Genomic DNA, 14,752 nt, shown 5'->3' with positions numbered 1-14,752 from the left:
GCACAGAAACAGATCATACACTGCTGCAATAGAGAGGTGGCTCCTTGTACAGTTATTTTAGGAATAGCTTTAAGTTGAAACTACTGTGATACAAGTGCCCTGGTCTAAAGGCTACTCAAGCTCCTGAAAGACTCCCCTTTAACATCAATCAGTGGGTTTGCACCAGGGCCTGAACGGACATTCATCTAAAACATTCCATCTTATTTGGACTGAAAAAAAACCCAGGTCTATGGGAAATTGCCTCTACACCTGTCTCCAAAGAACTGACATCCATTACTTCAGACATTTGGAGATGCATTTCAGACAGTTGAGAGATGCTCAAAATGGGTCCTGTAGACTGAAGTGTTATACACTTCATTCTAGGTCACATGGGGTAACTGAGAGGTCTGATAACCCTGATAAGTAAGGCTTTAAGAACCTGCAAAAAAAGTCTTTAATAACACAGAGAGCATGTTTGCGTATGGATGAACATAGGAGAGGGAAAGAAACTTTGAGATGATACCACAAACACAGAAATTCCCAAGATAAAAGCCCAAACTGGTAAATCTGATTGGCACAGAACTCAGTAGACAAAGCAGTTCAGCATCACACGATGCTCTAACTAATAAAAGTAAACAAATAAGTAAATTTTACTGGATCTCTGTTAGTTGTGTACATAAGGTCCTATGCTATACTACCTTTTCATCTATAGCTTAGATGTGCCTGCCCATGGGACATATTTAACCTGACCATGATGGTAACAGAAAAAAACAACTGGCTACACAGGCTTTGTGCAGATGAACTACAATGACATCTGTGCAATGTCAACTGGAGGGCAGTTTTGTAAAACCTCTCCCTTTTGCCTAGGAAATCTTAACTCTTAGTTGTAAGAAAAACGAGGAGCAGAAGCATCTGATTGTGGCACAGACAGTAACAGAAAGGATGCACCTCCCAGACAGCATTCATACAATAACCCCCCTCCCTCAACACATGAGCACAGACGCTCCCAGTAATCCCTAAATTCTGAGGAGCTGAGATGCATACCTAGCACAGTACCAATTTTATTGGTCAGGACAGAATCCGTCTGATCGAGCCAGCCTCCACCACTGAGACCCTCCTTAAACTTGATAAGGATGGACTGATTACTCAACAGGACCACAAGAATTCGCATGGCTGCTGTGACTGTGGTGGAATGCAGATGTTCTTCCATAAACATCATAATCCAATCAAAACCCAGTGTCTTGACCAGTTCTTCACAAGCCCTAAGTAAAGAGAGTTTAAAAAAAAAAAAAGTCACATTTTACAGCATTTAGTTTCCTACTAGACAGCAAAAAACAATGTCCTCCAGTGCAGGGCAAACTTCAAGAGCAAATTCAGATCTATCAAAGAGTTAAATGAATTCTTAGGTAAGTTTGCTACAAACACGAATGTCACTCGTTGAATCTTGTTAGATGGAACAGGTAAGTTGTATTTATTTAGAAGAAAGGAAAAACTAATTACAGCTCCTGGGACTATTCCATTGCATGATATTTCTCCAACTGTTGCTTGTGATAACGAATATGGAATTCTGAACTGGAAACTTTTTGTTAAGCCATACAGGAAGTTTTCACAAGTCTTCTTAATAAACCGGTATTAAAAAAAGTGAAGGAATGTTGTTTGTTTGGTTTTATTAAGGGAAGAGTTGCTTGGAAATATCTGAAAATACATGGGGTTTTTTCCCTTTTTTTAAAGCACTATTCCTTAAAAGCTTAAACAGGTTTGGGTTGTGTGTCCATCAATCCCTACATAATCTACAGATGCCATACATTCACAAAATGCCATCAACAGACTCCAGACAGGCTACTGGGTTGAAAGCTGTATTTTGTCAAGGTTTAACATGAGTGATTCAATGTCTCTTCTCCATCTTGCCATATGACTCTATGGCCTCATAAAACTACAGTATTATTCTTCCCTCACATGCAATTTTAAGTAACTAAGGGGCATTCTACGGTCAATGATCCTAACAATAACCCCTGCTGGAGCCATTTGATCTCAGCCAAATGAGAAGCTGATTACCCCACTTCTCTAAAAACACAAGTTTTCTCTTTGACAGATTTTATTTTCTCTATAGCCACACATGAAGTTATGAGAAAACAGCATTATGAATCATGTATTCCATCTCTACTAGCATACTTAAAGGTAATTCAGTGAATCAAATGGGGGCTGTGTAATTCTCACCCTTGAAATAAAAAACTATAACCTTTCTCTACCTCAAGGGTTTTTTTGTACTTACTGCAAATTAACAGTTGTCTTTTCTTTAGATGTATATAGAAGCTTCAGAAGGATATCTAAAAGTCTGTTCCGTAGCAGAATAAGATTAGCTGAAACAAGTCCTCCAAAATCATCCTCTGTTCCTAAATATTAAAAAAAAACCCCAAAAATAAAAACAAAATTAGGTTTTTGGAACTTGGGCATTTTAAGACTATTCATAAATTCCATCCATAAGCAAAGGAAGGTGTACTAAGTACACATACACCGTTGAGAAATGTTTGGTGCCCCGTTACCACTGTCACACACAGTTTGGGCAGTTTGAAGAACAGGTAAAAGGTAATCACAACTCCTCAGACAATAATCTAAACTGAAGTAGTCACTCCTGGCAGGCAGATATACAAACTCAATCAAATACCACCCCTTCACATTCCCCTCCCTTCTCTCAAAACTGCGTAACACGGTAACTAAATGCACATTTAGCATTTTGAAAGCTAGGTTGGTGGGGGTGAGGGGTAGGAATCCTGATACTTCCCAAATCCCTCCGAATCTAAGAAATGGAGACAAAAATTAGTTGCCATTTCTTTTAACAGATCCCCAAGCTCATCATCAGTTGAAAAACACACTGCAGCCAAGCCAATCCATGCAGCTCAGGACTAGCTTTACAGTTATTTTGCAAATCCCTCTTCCTGTACCTTATACTATCAGAGGAGGGCCATGTTTTTACATTATTTAAAATCAATAAAATCACAACTTGAGGCAATATGAGCAAAAATAAAGACAGATAAATGGATACTTTCTGAGCCAAGGCTTTGTACACAAGATGTAAACACCAAGCATCTTCTATGACAGAAAAACAGAAGAACTGGTGAACACCACTAGCCTAAAAATTTCTTGTCTTCTGCCTCAAAAGCATCTCTCTCTATTCCTGCCACATCCTGAATTTCTCCCCAAGGTTCTTCAGTCCCCTAGACAGGTAAAAAACCAGCTCAGGCTGTGGTTAGCCTGGGGAAAAAAAAATCATAGAATAGAATCATAGAATCGATTGGGTTGGAAAAGACCTCCGAGATCATCGAGTCCAACCCTTGGTCCAAATCCAGTCCATTTACTAGGTCACGGCACTCAGTGCCACGTCCAATCTGCGTTTAAAAATCTCCAGGGATGGTGAATCCACCACCTCTCTGGGCAGCCCATTCCAATGCCTGATTACTCTCTCTGTAAAGAATTTTCTCCTGATATCCAACTTAAATTTCCCCTGGCGGAGCTTAAGCCCGTGCCCCCTTGTCCTAGTGCTGAGTGCCTGAGAGAAGAGACCAACCCCCACCTGGCTAGAACTTCCCTTCAGGTAGTTATAGACGGTGATGAGGTCACCTCTGAGCCTCCTCTTCTCCAGGCTAAACAACCCCAGCTCCCTCAGCCTCTCCCCATAGGACTTATGCTCCAGTCCCTTCACCAGCCTTGTTGCTCTTCTCTGGACCCGCTCCAGCACCTCAATCTCCTTCCTGAACTGAGGGGCCCAGAACTGAACACAATACTCAAGGTGTGGCCTCACCAACGCAGAGTACAGGGGAAGGATCACTTCCCTGCTCCTGCTGGCCACGCTATTTTTGATACAGGACAAGATCCCATTGGCCTTCATGGCTGGCCTGTAGTGAGAACATCAATCTGGATCTCTCTCCAATACCCACAGCCTCTTTTTTACTAAAAAGCTCAAATTTAATCATCTTTGAGACCACAAAAAGCAAGGTATTGAGAAGGAAGAGGTGAGGCACAGCGGAATAATGATGAATCTCACTGGACCACAGAATGGTTTGGGTTGAAAGGGAGCTTTAAAAATCATCTAGTTCCAAACTCCTCTGCTATAGGTAGGGACACCTTTCAGTAGAGCAGGTTGCTCTATCCACCCAACCTGGCCTTGAACACTTCCAAGGATGGGGCATCCACAACTTCTCTGGGCAACCTGTTCCAGTGCCTCACCACCTGACAGTAAAGAATTAGTTCCTAATATCTAGTCTAAACCTACTTTCAGTTTAAAGCCATTCCCCCTCGCCTCATCACTACATGCCCTTGTGGAAAGTCCCTCTCCAGAAAGTGCAGTCTGCCTAAACCTTGTTCTTCAGGAAACCAGATAATAAAACTAACTTTACAGCAGAAATACTTATCTCTCACTTGTCCCTGCTCACCAGTATATTCCCAAGAGATGCAGAAACATAGGATCTTTAGGTACTCCTTCTAGTTATTTGGGTGACATTCACTGTGGGACTAAAACATTTCTGTTCAGGGAGACTGATGGAAAATGTAACTGCATAAGCCTTTTATCTTAAGGAAAACAAGGCTAGAAATGGTCTCAAAACAATTCAATATAAAAATTATTGAAGGACAGTAACATTTTTTTTTTTCCTAAGAAAAATAACTAGGCTGTCTTAGTTAATTCTTTCACTTCTTCTACACCTGGAGGGAAGATGCACCTAGTAAAGAGTTGCCTTTTTTTTCCCTTTCCTCACAAAGAAGCAGAGATGCACAGCTGATTTGAAGGAGCAAGTGGAGGAAAGAGAACAAAACTATACAGTGTTATATGAAGGAAACAAAAGAAAGCTGAACAGGTTTTCCTCTGCTTTGCACTCAATACTGAAAATCAAAGTACCAGTACTAACGGGCAGCCAGGTTATAACAAAATTATGACATTGCTAATGGCACTATTTCTATGTTTCATGTGTTCAAGCACAGAAGAGATCACAAAGTATTTTTATTCTACTGCTTCTAAGTGATGTCAACACTTACCACTGTCAAGTTTTTCTTCATTGTTTATTTCCATGACCACAAACTTCTCACAGACTGCAAACGTAGGTAAAGTGGAAGAGATGAACTGTCCAAACCTTGACATATAGAGAAAAAACATCATTCACGGGTATGACAGATGCACTCTCATCTATCAATAATTCACCTTAAATATAAAACTGTGACACTAGTGACAGGGTGATATCCCGAAATGTCAGCTTTCTCACATCTAAAGATTGAGGAAAATCGTCTCTAATCAAAGTAACTAGCCAAAACACAAATTAACTTGTTGTAATTAATGGAATCTTTGCAGACAAGTCTGCAGGTAAGGGACCCAGAAAATGCTAAGATTCAAGAAAGGAAACAGAGATATCACCAAGTCCTAGTAAAATGAACACCTCAAGTTAAAGAGAGGAGAACAAAAACATTATTCTCAACCCTTTACAGATGAACAATTATTACATCAATTATTACAGTGGTTACTCAGCTCTGGAATAACATTTATGTCTATAGCTTGAGGTTATGTAACACAAGGTCATGGTTTTCCATGACAAGACGTTGATGTACTCAAAGAAAGGAGATGCAATATATTCCCCTTTCTGCTGCAACTAACCTGAAATGATCCCTAGCCAGTGTAACTTTTCCCAAGTTATGCAATATTTTTCATTTTTTATTTCCAGGAAGGAAAACAAGGAAAATTCAGACAGGCATCCTACAATTTGTTCTGTAACCATTTAAGCTTAAAATCAATGGTTATATTCTTGAATAATTTTTTTCTTCTGTATAATTAAAACAAAGACAGGTCAGATGTTCAGGTTGAGGCTTCTCACACCTTTAATTGTACTTAAAGTGAGAAGCTGAAAACATGACCATTCGCATGCAAAGAACTCCCAAGCCCTGCAGTATTTTATCCATGTTCTTTATAATGAAATGGGAGATGAGAAAAATCACGTTATCAAGGAGTTCAACTAATTTTAAAGCATTTCAAATACTCCTGTATGTATGAATTGCAATAATTGGTGTAATTTCCATCAGTCTGAATTAATGGTAACGTATCTGACAGTCTTAAATATTTTTTTATACCGTGATGATTAAGAAAAAATCTGGAACTAAACGAACTAAACCTTTCACTCAGGATAGTAATTAAAACTGCACTTTAACCTGAAGTATCATTATAGCTCATCTCAAGTAATATTAATAATATTCAATATTCAATAATGGTATTTAAGAGAAGTGCTCAGTGCTTCACATGACCAAGGGAGCTGCAATTCAGCACCTTTACCTTCTCACCTGTAGAACATTAGGCCAGTTTGATAATCCAGTCATACTTGATCAGATACAAACTGAAAATAATATGCAAATCAAGGCTTTAACATACTGGCTATGTCTAGTTCAGTCTAGTTCTTCGAGAAGCAAAAAAAAAAAAAAAATCAGTTCATGAGCATTCCATGTTACACACTCCATGGCCATATGACCATTAAGTATTTTTGACAGAGATCATTAACATAATAAAAACAAGAATGACAGAACTATCACAGGTGTGGGATACCTGAGTAAGTCATAGCTGCTAGGGAAGCCTTGAAGCAAAAAGCTCAGCACATTACTAATTGCAGCAATAGTGGGCTGGGACAGAGACATGTCTCGAAGAGTCAGGAGCAGTCTTGGGATGAGCTGGAATTCCCTCATTAACTTTGCGTTCTTTGCTGCTTCGCTGGAAGAAGGAAAGAAAGGAGGTGGCAATTTAAAATTGGGGCATCCTCTACATATTACCTAATCCTGTAAGTCCCATTACCAGGTTTGCATTGGCTCATACCTTGACTCAGTGAGAAGTTCAATGAAGTGCTCAAATAATGACAGATGAAGCTCATAGGGTGCATGAAGCCAGACCTGAAATACAGAATAAACAATGATGTGTTGGGTACACAAACTGACTTGTAGAATAAAAAAGGACATTAACGTACCAAAGGTTATGAAAGGCTTGAAGAGATTAAAATTGTTCCTGTACACGACTATTTACCTGTCCATAAAAAAATGCACACTTCCAAACATATTATATTCTTTGTCAGTGTATTATGCTGAAGACTTCTAAAGAGTTCTAGACAAAAAGTTACACAATTATCTGGAACACCTCTTTAAGCAGATGGTGCAAAGCAGTTATTGGGGTTTACAAGGCTGATGTGACACGCTGTGTTAAGTTTATTTGGCTTAACTGAAGATTTTTGTCTTTGTAAAATTAACTTACTATCTTCTGCCTAGATTAAACTCAAGGTCTTCCCTGATTTTGATTTTTTTTGCCCAGTATTTCCTGCAGTTAAATTATTTAGATTCTCTAGCAAAAAAAACCCAAACCAACCAACAAAACAAAACAAAAGAAAATCGATTGTTCAATCAATAGAAGAAATAAAAGATGTAAAAGCCAGAAAGCTCAGTTACAGCTGCCAATCTTAAAATTGACTTGCTATTGAACAAAGCATAATTAATACTTGTGCTCTGGTGTATAAAACTGGCTTAAATAAAAATGTTCCTAGCTTTTGCTTTTCTTCTAATCTTATAATCTAAAATTATGAGAACAAATCTTTTAATTTCCCTGTTCTGCATGAGTAAGAACATCTAATTTATCCAATTTAAGTGAAATGCTTGGGTCACTGATTTCTGAATGCAGAAGAAAATAAATCATTTAAAAAAAACCCAACCCACAAACAAAAAAACCAACTAAACCAAAAAAAGTTTCTTCTTAGTGACTCACAGACCTACTGCCTGCACATTTTTAAATTTATTTTAATCTGTTAAGTGTATTCATTCTTCAGTTGGTCTTCAGGGAAAAAAGAGACAGGCACAAACTAAACAACAACAAATTGGATCTTTTGTAGTTGCTTCTGAGTGACTATACACCACTGATGAAATTTCTCAGCTGGTTCTTTTATGGGGGAAAGAAAACAAAAAGGGAAAAAAAAAGAGAGAAGAGTAGTCTTCAGCAGAATTCATTTACAGCCTCACTGTAGAAGCAGTTGGGCTGTGATTCACACTCTGCTAAGCGTTCACCTAACTTAAGATATCTACTACAAACATCATCTCTTGCAGATGAAGTAACTTCTATTAAGTCTATGTTTAATTTCTGAGGACAAAGGAAGCATTTTTGTAACTTATAAGGTTTGTTAAAGATTAACTAGTCACATGATACTGAAAAACCTATGTTTAGACACAGCACAAGCTTATACCTAGTTTTAACATTACACATAAAAAAAAAAGGAAACTTTGTTGGATGACAAATTTCCTCTGGTTTAGAACCCCACTAAAGTTAAAAAACCCGAGGCTCATTTCCTCTATCTATGTGTCACAATTACAGCATATTGTTGATTTTGACAAGTGGGGGTGTTGGGTGCATTGAAGACCTTTAAGGTCAAGAAAAAGCAAACTTAATAAGACCAGTTGATTTTTTTAAAATAAATGCTATAGTAAGCAGCAGGAGAGTTTTTCATAGACAAGACCCTTCCGTAACGTTTCCAGGAGTGTTCTGAAACCCTCAAATAGACATCTAAAAAAAAGAAATGGGTTAAGTCTGTAAAGTCATTTGTGCAAGATGGACTTGTGATATTAAGTCAGTATCTATAACTAGCTTAGTAGCGTTAGTAGTATTTTTATTTATTTATTTTAGTATATGTGAGTCAGAATTCTTTTACTCAGTCTGTGTTAGGTACAGATAATACCAAAGGAGCAAACGCTAAAGGACAAGGTCTACGAAATGTTTATCACCCTCTACCACACTAGCATTTCCTTCTCAACTTTGCTACTTTCCTCAGTTTAACAACACTTAAATATTTCATAGGTTGTGCAAGAAGAATTTTAACTCCCTTACTACTCCTGCAGGAGATGTATGATAAAATGATTACCATGTTTTATGTTCAAAGTTTACCTCTTACTGTTATTTTCAGTGCATCTTTCATGCCTTGATACATGTACTGCAGTAGAACACAAAGGTTAAAAGAAGTTCATGAACCAAAAACTACAAAATGTATCCTCTAAAACAACAAAGAAGCAGAAACATCTGTGGCACCCATTCAGTGCTTCTGCAGTGATTCAAGCCATTTCAGCAGGAAAAGTCACCAATAATCTTGTTGCTCAGCTGCTTTATTGTACTATGTAAGAAACAGTAAGTTCTCAGCATAACAACCTAGTTTGCTGCTGTTCAATATTTAAGGTAATCACTATCCAGCATCATCACCACTTCTCTGTGCAGCTTTACATACTTCAAAATCACAGAGCAGATCCTGGAAGGCAGCAGAATTTGGAATAATGGATGTCTCATGCCCGCTATCAACAGTTCCCACCAAGGAAAAGGTCAGATGGAGGATGTGGCTGTTCAGAAGGGATCGTTTCTTCTTTAACAGCATTGCCAGCAACTGGAACAAGTAAACAGAAAAAGAATTAGCAGTCAATGAGCACGCAGCAATGTTGTCTAAGTACAAAGAGTAGAGATGAATGTCTGCATCCCTTCTTAGAAGGCCCTTAAAGTACATCTGACACTCTTGATAAAAGGGCTTGAAAGTGGCATTACAGCTGGCTACAAAAGGGGCATATCCAGGACACCCTCCAGTTCATAAAACACCTGTTCTACACTGCAGACAGTATCTAGGCCCTGAGGATTAGGTGCACACACACACCTCTCAGCCCTCCGGCAGTCAGTCACAGTTGAAAAATCTCTCTCAAACCACACTATTTGGTGATGTCAATACAAGTGGAATGTAAGGTCATATGTGATGATCCACTGACTATGGTACAAGGAGGACACTGTCTCAGTTTGTTTGGTCAATGTAAGCCAAGGTCTGCAACAGGCTACTTGGAATAATATGTTTTGATGTAACTATACCAGGCATTAACACCACGAGGTTTGTAAATGCGCTGCCCAAACCACAGAACTTTCCATTTCAGTAAAGCAGTCTTCATGAGAAATATAAAATTCATTGCTCATGTGAAGATCTTTCCAAATCACTCAACCAATCCTTCTGCATAACTGACTGCCCTTTCCCCATTCTGATGGAGAATAAGTCTTCAGCTTGAAAGCAAACAGCATCACCAACTATAAAGTTTGTGCAGTCTCCTCAGAATGATGATTCTAGGAGTCCACTTGTTTGGTTTGCTTCATGTGTCCCTATCCTCCTCTCTTGCTGGTAGATCATAGAGACAGAAGCTCCTAGGCTTGCAGAGGTGGGTTTGCAAATCATGGAAAAAGAACCATCTAAGTACCACAGTTGTGCTCTTATGTGCTGTTAATGAAGGCTCAGTTTCACCAAAGCACCTAAATGTGCACAACGGCATGGCAAAGACACTTTCCCCCCTCTCCTTTAAAAGCCATCCTAAATAACTCATCTGTGCTAATTAGCCAAGAGCTCAGTAAACTTAAGAACAGAAACTCAGGCTACCACAACACAAGGAATTTCCATGGGAACTGCTGTGACAGACAGTGAAATTCAATCAGTGTGATCTGTTTTAAGACATTTCTTACATACCTGATAACCTCTGATTCTTTCCATCTCTTTGCTGGCCAGTGGATTGCTCTTTACCACACAGACCAAGGCCTTCACAGCTGCATACAACCCTTCTACATCTGATGCCATGGCTACAAGTCCCAAAATAGCAGCAGCTCCACCAATGTACTGCAGTGTAGTGGCAACAGGCTTGGGGACAAATGTTCTTACTCCTAAGCATAGGCAGAGAAAATAAATTAAAGCAAAATAAAATCTAATTTCTGCAGGAAATAATTGTGAAAATATGAAAGCATTTTGCATTTTAGCATTGCTTGAATTACAAAATGAATGTCACTAGAAGAACTATGACACCTCGGAAAAGGATGTGAAGGAAATGTATTGCACTGGAAAATAGTTTATGACCTAAGGTAATTAGATATATTTTCATAATGATACATTATACAAACTGAAACAAGCATTCTATGCCAGCATAAAAAGATAATAGTATGTCCATGGAATATAAAAATGTTCAATAAATGTAACAATGCACCATTATACCACATGAATGCACCATTCATCAATTACATGATTTATCTTCTAGACCTAAGTTCTTATTGACAAGTAATTAATAATTTTTGAACATAATTCTCAAGTACTCAACTCACCCAAATACCCTATCAAAGCTGCACCAATGGAGCGTGCTGGTCCATTCAAATGTCCTGCTGAGTTATGGAGCAGCTTCACAGGCGTGGCGTTTTCATGAGAAGAAATCGCCAGCTGAAGAAAACAAGAAAAAAAAGCAGGGGCTGAAGTGAAGATGTTTTTTTAATGCAAATCTAGACATAACTTCTGTATTTTCCTCCTGTGATAAAGAGTAACATATAACAAAACAGAACTAGAGTCATTAAGATACTCTCTGAAGTTAAGAGAAATCTCCAGTCTCAAAGGTTAAGGAAGATGAGTCTAACTACTAAAACAATCCCACCAGGCCATAGAACGAGTCTGGGTTGAAAGGGACATTTAAAAATAATTTAGTTCCATCCCCCTCCTGTGGGCAAGGACCTCTTTCACTATATCAGGTTGCTCAAAGCACCACCCAACTTGACCTCAAACACTTCCAGGAACTGAGCATTCACAGCTTCTCAAGGCAATTTCTTCCAGTGCCTCACCACCCTCATCATCAAAAGCTTCATCCTTATGCCTAATTTAAATCCAGCTTCTTCCAGTTTAAAATCACTGTCCCTTGTCCTACTACTACAGGCCCTGGTAAAAAGTCTTTCTCCATTGCTCTTGTAAGCCTCCCACAGGTATTGAAAGGCTGCCAATAAGGTCTTCCTGAGCCTTCAGGCTGAGCCAGGCCAAGTCTCTCAGCCTTTTCTCATAGACGCTCTTTTGAACTAAAAATTCACTGATTTTTTAATGCACTTTGAAGAAAAAGTAAACTAATGTTCTGGTTCCCAGATCTGAATCACAGCTAGAGGAGTAAGCTATCAGTTCTGTCATCTGCAACAGCAGAAATATTGTTCGACAATATAATCTTAACTGTGTTTCTATAGGAGTACAACTATCATCTACATCAAAAAACCAAAATACCCCCAAAAGGTGCTAAGATACATGGTTAACAGTAAATCCAAGAATGTGTATAAAATTTAGGAGTAATTTCAAGAATATGAATAAAATCTAGGGTTACAGTCTTCCTCTTTCTCCCCTCTCTCTCCCCCCCCAAACATGACAATCATCATGGACAACTTTTCTGACAAGTACATTATTGTTCCTGGTTGCATTGACTAAATTGTCTTCAAAGAAGTTAAAAGAAAGGAACAAGTCACGCACATTAACCAACTAATTTCCCAACATACCTGTTTGGCAATAGCTTTACTGTCCAACTTGTTGTAAACTTTCCTTATTTTTGCCACTGTAAATGAAGAAACTGACAGTGCATAGAGACCAAAAGACACCTTCTCTTCTGGTACCAAAGATATTGGAGATGGATTGATTCCTTCAGACTTCGAATCTTTGCCTTAAAGACAAAATAAAAGTTCATTTCAGTAACACCACTGTTTTCCTTTTCAGTTTCAAGAGTAAAATCTTAAGAAATTTGTATTGCAGAATAAGTATAGAGGAAAGATTTGACAAATAGCTGAGATGTAATCTTGTCCAGCCTAAGTGCTGTTCACTTCCCATCTGAAGGAAAACAAAGTAATCAAAAAGCAGAGAAGTACTGGGTACATCTGCATCTTTGCCTGTGAAAAGACTTTCTACAATGGTTTACTAGAAAAACCGCTTTAGGATGGTACAAAAGATGCAAGATTCAAGGAGAATACATAACCGTATCTTTAATATTTTCTATCCACCGCTCTGAAAGTGGATGCTTCTTGTGAGGCACTGCAAGCACTGTGATTGACAGCTGTCTACAACCTCAGAGGAAGCATGCAAAACTCAGCACTTTAAGGCGCAACAGAGAAATTCACTTCTGCAGCTCCTGTCAGGTCAAAAGGTGCAACTCTGGTGAACCACATGAATGGAATTAGAAAAGCATGAAGGATCCTCACCTAACACAGAAAGAGAGAAGCTGGGTGTCTACATAATTTGTTAAGTCTGTCAAATCTCACTTGGGTAAGAATGGTTCACTTGGGTGTCTGCGTATTCAAAAACTGGGCTATGGAACACACATATCTAACAAGGTTATTTAAATCTTTTTGTGTTGCACTTCCCTCGATTTCAGAGAAGAACACTTAAAATTGCTCATATTTGCTAGCTACGAATATTTAAAGGTTTAAATACTTAAAAACTATTTGCTGCACCACAATCTCTCCCTTTTTAACATTTTTTTCCTCAGTTGACCCATTTGGGCCTTACAAATGACATTTCAAGACAGCTGTATTTGAAGTACAGAACAGACTGCAGATTAGCAAATGAGTGTTATCACCAGAAGCTGACAGGTTAAAATGCCTTTCTAATTTCACTTTCTACAGATAAATATAATATACAGTACGAATAATGACAGCTTTAAGCGTTTCCAACTAGTTTAAAACCGAAGTGAGGAACACAAGCACTTCTATCTATCATATCTCAGTACAAGAACTACCAGAAGCATGTTAAAACAGTAATTTGGATTTCTATCACTGTCTTCAATAGCAGCTACTAATCTTCTTCCTATGAACAGCCATAGCTTTTCCTCTCTGCCACTGCATACTCTCTCACCTCTTCTGCACACAAAAGATTCCACTACACCCAGGCCAAGTCACCAGCTGTCACGTGAACTGTACTTACATGGTACATATACCGCTTGGAAGCTTCCGACGTAATTTGGTCCCAGCTCATAAATGGTGCTGATTCCTGGGGCAGGCAAAACCTCCTCCAGGAAATGCGTAGGGCCCAAACGCCACACTAAGGACGAGAGCTGGCGCTGTGCGGGCGGGGTGCCAATGTAGGCATAGACAGTGCTGACCACAGGTGGATTGGCAGAACCAGAGCCACTGGGACTGCTATGAATGTAGTGAAGCTGTAAAGGAGAGAAACACGGGGAAGTTACTGAGAGAGCACGGGTACCGCGACGACAAGATCAGAAACTCGGGAAAGCGTTTCTGCACACCAGGGGATGTATCAGACAGCTGCTATGTAACATATGGTCTTCTGATACTGTGTTGAAATAGGCAGCGAAAACCATTAAACTGAAAGTAAATGCAAAGACCAGAAGCTAAGGGGCTTTCAAAAGATGAAGCTGTGTATGAAAACACAGGATGAGAATACGTGGATTCTGTGCTTAAAGAGGCTGTATCTTGATCCTAAAAACATGGTGCTCTATGACTATCATTGCTTTTTGCAAAAACAGTAGGACGACCTCAAAGTTGTGTTGTTTCTCCTTTTTCACCCAGTGAAAACATACCTTTGGTAATTATACTGTTTTGAGCTAAAGTGCAAACGTGATGAACTAAATTAGGTAATATTTTTCAAACCATAAAGCAAATACATGAGTAAGATCCCGGTCTATATATAATGACAATAATAATCTCATAGGCCTTTTCTATCTGCATTGTAAAAATTCTGTTACCAGCTATTGAATGTAGTCATGTATGACAAGACAGATGGCCAGATACACGCTCATGTATCACAGCTATTAGCATAAGAAGTTACTACAGTCCTCCTTCTGTAAAAGGAATACTGGAAGGTAAACTTTGAAAGACAACATATGGTTGTACCTATGTACAGTAACATTAGCTAATTTACACCCCAGACCAGGTTTTGCTTTCTCCCTTAAAGCCTATACTTGACAAACGATG

General features: G+C 38.8%; 1 protein-coding gene across 9 annotated transcripts in view; it reads right to left on the bottom strand.

The window, feature by feature from the left end:
- Positions 1 to 14,752, bottom strand: part of WDFY3 (WD repeat and FYVE domain containing 3) — a 167,688-nt gene that overhangs the window by 43,199 nt on the left and 109,737 nt on the right. For all 9 annotated transcript variants that reach the window (XM_027725023.2, XM_039391079.1, XM_027725016.2 and 6 more), the window contains 10 exons: positions 13,743 to 13,974; positions 12,329 to 12,489; positions 11,135 to 11,246; positions 10,512 to 10,702; positions 9,252 to 9,404; positions 6,818 to 6,891; positions 6,554 to 6,715; positions 5,008 to 5,102; positions 2,252 to 2,372; positions 1,024 to 1,241 (listed from right to left, as the gene is read on the bottom strand). In XM_027725023.2, coding sequence (XP_027580824.1) covers positions 1,024 to 1,241; positions 2,252 to 2,372; positions 5,008 to 5,102; positions 6,554 to 6,715; positions 6,818 to 6,891; positions 9,252 to 9,404; positions 10,512 to 10,702; positions 11,135 to 11,246; positions 12,329 to 12,489; positions 13,743 to 13,974 — 1,519 coding nt within the window. The remainder of the gene's footprint in view (positions 1 to 1,023; positions 1,242 to 2,251; positions 2,373 to 5,007; positions 5,103 to 6,553; positions 6,716 to 6,817; positions 6,892 to 9,251; positions 9,405 to 10,511; positions 10,703 to 11,134; positions 11,247 to 12,328; positions 12,490 to 13,742; positions 13,975 to 14,752) is intronic.

The sequence above is a fragment of the Pipra filicauda genome, unplaced genomic scaffold (genome assembly GCF_003945595.2).
Source record: "Pipra filicauda isolate LSUMZ 115617 unplaced genomic scaffold, ASM394559v2 scaffold8_size5757611_pilon, whole genome shotgun sequence".
In the NCBI taxonomy this organism is placed as follows: domain Eukaryota; kingdom Metazoa; phylum Chordata; class Aves; order Passeriformes; family Pipridae; genus Pipra; species Pipra filicauda.
Note: the sequence above shows the minus strand (reverse complement) of the source record. Positions and strands in the feature narration are given on the sequence as shown.